At 49.4% G+C, this 7,729-nt stretch overlaps 1 gene segment (V, D, J or C); it reads left to right on the top strand.

The window, feature by feature from the left end:
* Positions 1-607: 607 nt before the first annotated feature.
* LOC127389353 (immunoglobulin heavy variable 4-61-like) lies at positions 608-7,136 on the top strand. The segment is given in 3 exon segments: positions 608-867; positions 3,472-3,615; positions 5,856-7,136. Coding segments are annotated over 3 exon segments (255 nt in total).
* Positions 7,137-7,729: the final 593 nt, after the last annotated feature.

The raw sequence follows: 7,729 nt of genomic DNA, 5'->3' as shown, positions 1-7,729 counted from the left end.
CTTCTAGTACCATAATAATTTCTTCCCTCATGTTTGCAAAACAACATTAGCTGCAGTATAATTGTGGCCATTTCCCCCCATCTTTCAGAGTTTGATGTGGCTACCAACCATTACAATACATTATCAAATTTTCCAGGTAAGGAGTTACTCCCAAACTTATATCTCAGAATACCTCCTGTCTAATATCTCAGAATAACTCCTAATGGTGCACATTTGGTAATGTCACCTCCTGCTGAGGATACGTTACCCATTTTAATAACACAAATATAAGACACAAGGAAAACAAGATCTTTTGAGAATATAACTTTTAGACTCATTTTAGTCAGATCCCAATTAATACGCAGCAGCAAAAACTATAGTCCAATAAACAAAATAAGCAAGCAATTTGAAAGACCAAAATTACCACTACCAGAAAAATCTTAATCCAATCACAAAGGCAGAAACCATCGTCCAGTAAACAAAAGTTACTGGAGTTTTAGGAGATTCCAAGATAATGGTACGAGGGACCCTGGGGAGACAAGTGCTTCCTGTAGAGGCTGAGCAGTACAAAAAGAGAATGTCATTTCCTGGCCCCACCCAGGCCAGCAGCAACAACCATATTCAACTCCCCAGCGTATGAAAAACCTGTAATTGCAAAGGGGTTGCTCTGAAAAGGCTACAAATCTGCCTGGAGTTGCAAGGAAATCTGAGCCTCCAACACTGAAAGAACAGGGCATTTCTCTGCTGACTCAAAGAGAGGAAGGTCTGAGCCCTTCTCAGCCTCACAACTGCACTTTCCTACTTCATGGTGCACCATGCAAATTCCTCTGGGGAAGCCTGCAATGCTCCTCTGGATGCTGATCATCAGCTTTGCTGCAGCCCTTAAAGGTAAGAGCCTCCACATCCCTGGGAAAAGGACATAGACATGGGATTTGTTGTGTTTCCCTCTGTCTGGGACCTGTATCATTCCCAAAATACTTTGCCCTTTCCCGCCCTCCCATAGTATGTGCAGATCTTGGAGGACCAACAGAAGGATGAAGAGCGGACATAGCCCTGCAGGCAGGTATATGCCTGACCCCACCACCAGGGACAGAAGAGATGTCCACCAGCTCCACAGCTGGGAGTGGTGGGACCCCAAGCTGAGGTCTTTCTGACTTAGATCTGACAGATCTGAGCTCTGTCCTCCCATGGTATCTTGATCCCTCCCTCCAGATCCCCAGAGCATTGCTCAGCCCTGCACTGTCTTGCCGTGGGTGGGAATGGGGGGAGCCAGGCTGGCTCTGTGCTTATTTCTAGCTGGATAAGAAGGAGCAGGGGCAGGATGGTTCTGGTGACATCATGTGTCATCTTGACAATAACTGCAGGAGGTAAGGCAGGTCCCAAGATGAGTCCTGGGAACACAGCGCCATTTCTGTGCTCAGGTATTTTCATACCCAACTATAAAGCCTATCCCATGCATTCCTGCTGTCATACCTCATTTATCCATATATTGGGGTATCCAGCTCATGGAGAAAGAAGGGTTGTGTGGGGAAACAGGGATAGTTTGGAGCTTTAACTTCCTTCTGTAACACGAAGAGGAAGAAGTTGTAGACCCCTACCCCCGCTCTCCTCCAGCTCTCTCCTTTCCCAAAACAAACACCACGCCCTGGCTGAATGGACAGTCTGTCAGTGGTGGGGAGCAACCCTGAGTGAGGGACACAATAGGTTGAAGTGATAGGGAGCCTTTGGGCACCCTGCATCTATCCCCATGTTGCTATGACTGTGGCCATGTGTCTTGGCAGATGTGAGCCCTCAGGTGTGGCTGGTGGCAGGTGGAGAGGGGCTTACAGTACCCAGGAGCTCAGTGCATCTCTCCTGCCAGGCCTCTAAACTTTGGGTTTCCCTTGTTTCAGCAGATGCCTACTGTGGACATACCCAGTTTCTCTCCTACAGCAACCACAGTTCTTCCACATTGCAATATGGGGCTGCTGTGGACAAGCAAGCCACCACCTCTAGAAGCAGCTCCCAGAGCACATCTCTGGTCTTGCACATCCTGCATTCTTGGGATCCTAGCAGCTACTTCTGCATGTGGGCACTCAGCACAGCTTGCAGGAGCAAGGCAGGGACCAGGCAAAATCCTCACTGAGTCACTGCTGCCCTTGGGACTACCAAGTCCAGTGAGCTCCCGCCTGCCCTCTACCTCCAGCCCCTCCAGTTTCCAACCCAGAGCACTGATGTCCCCTACACAATCACCACAGTAAAGAGGATGAGAAGATAGACACTCCTGTGGATGCAAGACGAGAAGGAGAAGGCATACTGCTGGGGAAGAGGGAGTGGAGCAGGGAATGCCTCTCTTTCTGCTGAGCCAGGGTTGGAAAAACCTAACCAGGGCCCAGGATGATCCCGGCTCTTTTTTGTACTCCTGCAGCTGCAGGATACACTTGGACCATGGTCCCACAGGGGTTGTGGATGAGCACCAAAGATGATACCAGCATGATCAGCCCACCTGTACCCATGCAGCAGCTGGGACTGGTTTGTCCCCTAGACTGGTGTTCCCAGTGCTGCTGGGCTGTGTGTGGTGGGGCTAGAAGGGTCCAGACTTCATCTGCCCATTTGCATTTCCCTTCTAGGAGTCAAGAGCTGGGCTCTGCTCCTCTCTGTGTCCCTTTGGGGTTTAGTTTCTCTTCTCCCTGCCCCAAAACAGAAGGACATGATCTCATAGAGAACAGATCCTTGGCTTTGACCTTGTCCTGTACAGCATTGCAGGGAGGTGAGAGCTGTGAGGGAAGGGGAGAGAGACTGAGACTGAGCAGGCTCAGGCTGTCCCTTCACACCTTGGCCCACTACTGCAAACTCTAAATGCCACTGCATAAGATGAATCCTTGCATGGAAATCATCTTCCCTTTTCAGGTGGGGTGGGATGCTGATGCAGTGCAGAGAAAAGAAGTTTACAGGTATTTTTCTGAGCATGGAGTAAGTGGGAGACATTCCTAGACAAAGCCAGTAACTGCCCCAAGGAGCCACTCATAGTCTCACTCTGAGCAGCTTTGGGATTTTCTAGGGGCAGGCCATTTCCTGGAGAGGTTTAAGAGCCCCATGCTTCTTGTCCCTCCAGGGCTCATGTGCAAATGACAAACCAATTCCCCATGTGTCCATGTCCAGCCTGTTCTCTGCACTCTCTCTGCACAGGGTTTAGGTCCAGGCATAGCTGGTCTTCAAGGGAGCAGGAGGACTGGAAAGAGTTGATGACTCCATGCTCTCCTTCTGCCAAGCTTTCAGATTCATATTTAAAGATACAGTATGTTTACCAGCAGTTACCCAGATTTTTACACATCTCCTATTTCAGCAGTCCTTTGGGCAGCACAAAGAACAGTGTGTGTGGTGTCTGGGCAAGCCACTGCTTCCAGGTATAACTCCTGGAACTAAAGACCAAAATTCCCTACAGCCCCAGGATGAACTACTGCACTCATGAGCTTTCTCATAGACACTAACATCTGTCCTGTGTCTTTCCAGGTACACTTTCTCCTATAAAGATGGTAGCATCTGGTCCCAAGGAGGGGAAGGTCTCTGGATCACTTCCACTCACCTGTACTGTAATGGGAGCACCTCTGGATAGCCCTCGGTATGACTGGAATTTTGTCCGTCAGGCCCCAGGAGGTGAGCTGCAATTTCTAGGTTGGATCTATCCTTTTGGGAATAACACAGGCTATGCCCCTGCTTTCCAAGGCCGAGTCACCATCTCTGCAGATAAAGACAAAAACAAGGTCTCCTTGCAGCTGCATGCCCTCACAGCCTCAGACACAGCCACCTACTTCTGTGCCAGGCAGCACACAGGGACACCAATGGGGGGAGAGACAGCACAACAAGGGGAAGGACTGCTGTGGTGACAGGGCCCTTCCTCAAAATGGCACAGTTGCCTCTAGGAAATCTCATTGAGGCTTTCCCGAGGCACTCAGGTCTATCCAGTAACTGTCTACACCTCTGAGGCTCAAAGTGTCCCTCCATTTGGACCCCACCATCCACCCACAGACACACTCTACACCTCACCTCTCAGTAACTGACCTTAGACATCCAGTCAATGCAGTAGATAGCCCTGGATCCTCTGGTTTCCCAGTTGCCTCACGTGCAAAAGCTGATAGCTGGTCCAGACCTCTGGCCTGTACTCTGGTGCTTGGTCTGAACATCCTGCCCCTTCCTCCAGCAGCCAAATCTATGATTCCCTCATTTCTACAGTACCTGGCCCAGACTTATGGCTGCTTCAGTTCCTGTCTCCCAAGCCTCTTACCCTACTTGTTGCCTACTCTGGCTTGATATTCAGTAGTGATTGCACTTTGTTTTTTCAGGTATATATCCTCAGATCTTACAAGCCAAGTTTAGCTTGTCCACACTGTAGGAAAATGTTCTTTTCTTCCCCACATAAGTCTAAACAAAATGTCTTTTAAGCCAGCAAAGGCCTCTCCTGATCATCCCCAGCTAACAAACTAAAACAGACTTGCTTCTCAAGGACAACTGAACCCAAAACAACAGCTGTGGCCCGGGACAGAAAGGATGGGCGACAAGCCACCCTGTGTCCCTGGCAGTCACCGCCCTAACGTGGGGCTGATGGACGCTCGTTGGCTCTGGACAGTGACACTGACTGGACCGGTGGGTCAGGGGGTATCAAAGGGGCGAGGGCAGCAGGTGGGCCCTTCCCTCCTCCCTGAGGCCCGTTCGGACGCTTTCTGCCTGGGACACCCCCCTGCTGCGGACACTGGTGCTGGGACCCTGCCTGCCTGCCTGCCCCGGGTCCAGCCTGAGCCTCAGCGCCGAGCGTGCCGGGGTCCCGAGCCCTGGGGTCGGGGCCGGAGCCCCCTCCCCGTGTTGCTGTCGCTGGAGGGGAAACCAGTGGCCACTGCACCCGCTGCCGAGAGGCTGCCCCTCCGACACCACGGACCTGCCATCCCACACCGACCAACGCTGCCGCTGGGAACAGAGCCATCAGGGACAAGCCGGAGGACAACATCACCACACACAGACACACACACACACACTTCTTTCCTCATAGTCCCACACACAGCGCGAGGACCGGCATCGGGTTTCTTTCCCTCCTCCCTTTGGTCCTTAATCCTGCCCCTTAAAAGCACAGCACCTTTTGCATTGCCTCCCTAAAGGACACTTTCTCACTATATACATATATATATCCCTGGTAGCCATTCACATTTGCATTTTCCCTAAACATTATCCCTCAGTTTGTGTTAACTCTTAATCAACCGATTAGTTGTGGAGCAAACCTTGGAATTTAGAGGCAATTTCTGAGCGTTGTGGGGTGGGGGGGCTTTCTAGCTACCACTCTGAAATACGGCCCCGCGGTGGCCGTTCCTCCGTGAGAGGCAGCGCCGCGTGTGACCCTCGGTCTTATTCAAAAACACATTGGGGGGGGGGGAGTCGCAAAAGCATCCTGACAGCTGGTAGCCCCCCAGTACAGGCTTGTGACACATACATAATTATATCTGTGTTGTTACTGAGTCCATCAGGCTCCTGAGGCACACATAGAACTGTAGGAGAATCTGTTAAAATAATTTTATAAACTCTGACCTATCACCCAGGCCAAATCTCTTCTGGCAAGGCAAGAAGATCTCTCTGTGAATGCAAGGCATAGCAGCTTGCAGACACTTGTCTACTGAGCAGTGTCTCACTCACACTGACACAGGGAGGCTGCATCATGATACATCATAGGATATTCGTTAGTAAATTCAATAGAAATATAGCCTAATAAAAGTTTACTAAAATAATGAATTTGCTATACTAAGAGGGTTGCTTTTAAAACAAGGTGCTTTGTGAAACTATCAGTCAACTATGCCAAGCATCCTGTAGGTTGTTATAACATTAAGTCTTCTAAGACCCTGTGGTGCCTACAGACACACTGATGTGGATTCTGACCCACCTGCGCAATTGACCAGCGGGAGACTGGAGACAGGACCAGGACGAGAGACCAGGACAAAGACGACAAAGGACTAGAATCAACAAAGACCCCCACAGGAGACCCTCGAGCATGCATAATTACAAAGATAGCCAATTCCAGGAAATAAAATGACTATGTAGAAGAATTCTGGGAACTCATTGACATGGAACTGAATATGCATGTTTTTGATGTATATTAGTTGGGGTGCTTCACTAACTTGTCGGAGGTGGATAATTCTTGTCATGGTGGATAATTCCCCAGTGCTGCCCAGCGCTGCAATAAGGAATGCCTGCTCAATAACAGCTTGGTTGTTGTTATTGGGTCTTGATCTCGGAATCCTTACCCACCCGCACCCAGCCTCCCACTGCGCTGAGGAGTGTTAGAAAGCAAGGGCGTTTGGAAGCTCCGAATTTTTGTTTCAGCCATGACACATCCTTCCCAAATGAAACTCAGGTACCCTGAAGAAAAATGTAGAACCCAATCTTGTCACTGCCACCTGTTGCTGCCATCCCCTAAACCACGCTTCACATACATTCAGTAAGTCGTGGGATAGGAAAAAAAAAAAAAATGTGAGGTTGAATTCAGTCTTTTAATCATTTTCTTGAAGCAGTCAAAAATCAGAAGCTGGGAAGCTCTTACAGCAAAAGGCAAAAGAGAGAGACAGTTTGAAAAGAGATAAATTCTGACATCGATTGAACCTGTCCTGATCTAAGGAAAACCAGACGGCCACCCTTGGTAAAAAGGACTAACACATAAGGAGTAAACAGGATGGCATTGCTTAGCATAGATAAGGCTTGGAATGTATAGATAAGACTTAGAATGTATCGATAAGGCTTGGATTGTGAGGGAGGGTATTGTGTAAGAGGATGTTCCCCCAGAAACTTGCTGAGAAGGCTCCCACGTGGAGCAGACCCCAGAAAGGAATGCCAGAGGTGAAAAGTGCACAGCGATGAAGACATACGGCCTTCATCCCAGAGACCCCCGCCCGCGACCACTGCGCAGACGCAGCAAGGAGGAGCCCGGAGGGGGCAACTATGATACTGATTTCCGGGAACTAATTGTAATAACCCCTCCCTGTCCTCGGACACCTAATGTATATGCAACAACATGGATGAATATGTATTACTTTGTGTCATATAATGAGCTTGCCAGCAGCTGCAGGGTGTGCACGCGTGGGGAGGAGCACCCCGTGCACCCAGCGCTGGATAAACATACCTTCTTGATAACCTTACTGGTTGTAAAGTCGTTATTCCGCACGTCAGTCCTTGGAAATTCAGAGGATGTGTAATGAAATACACGATGTGTGTGCCTCTCCAGCATGAACTAGTTTATCCTGATCTCTCTAGCTCTGCTCCCATATGAACAAGCATCTCAGGATTCCTGCCCCCCTTCTGATTTTCTTCCCTGTTCATCTCTTTCAAGATCCACAGTATAAATGTGCATTCATGAACATTCATTCATGAAGTTATGTGTTTCCAAAGAAATCAGAAATTCTTAGCATTTTACTTTCTGTTTGTCCCAGGTGCCCATGAGTGGTTTGTGCTGGTTTGGAGGGGTTTTTGTAGTGGGGGCAGGGCCCCACGGGTGGCTCCGGTAAGAAGCTGAGAAGCTCCTCCACCTCCAAACCCAGCCAAGGAGCCATTAGAGGGACAATAGATGCGCCTCTTCCATTAACATACGAAAGAACTGAGGTAAGAGCTGAGCAGAGCAAGCTGTTAGGAAAAAACAAAAAAAAAAAGAAAAAAAAAAAAGAGCTGAGCTGGAGAGGCAGAGCTGTGCCTGAGCTTGGTGAGGAAGAAGGGGAAGAAGGTGCCCAAGCAGAAGTTTCCC

Source organism: Apus apus, chromosome 11 (assembly GCF_020740795.1).
Source record: "Apus apus isolate bApuApu2 chromosome 11, bApuApu2.pri.cur, whole genome shotgun sequence".
NCBI lineage: Eukaryota > Metazoa > Chordata > Aves > Apodiformes > Apodidae > Apus > Apus apus.
This window is presented reverse-complemented; position numbering and strand designations above follow the sequence as displayed.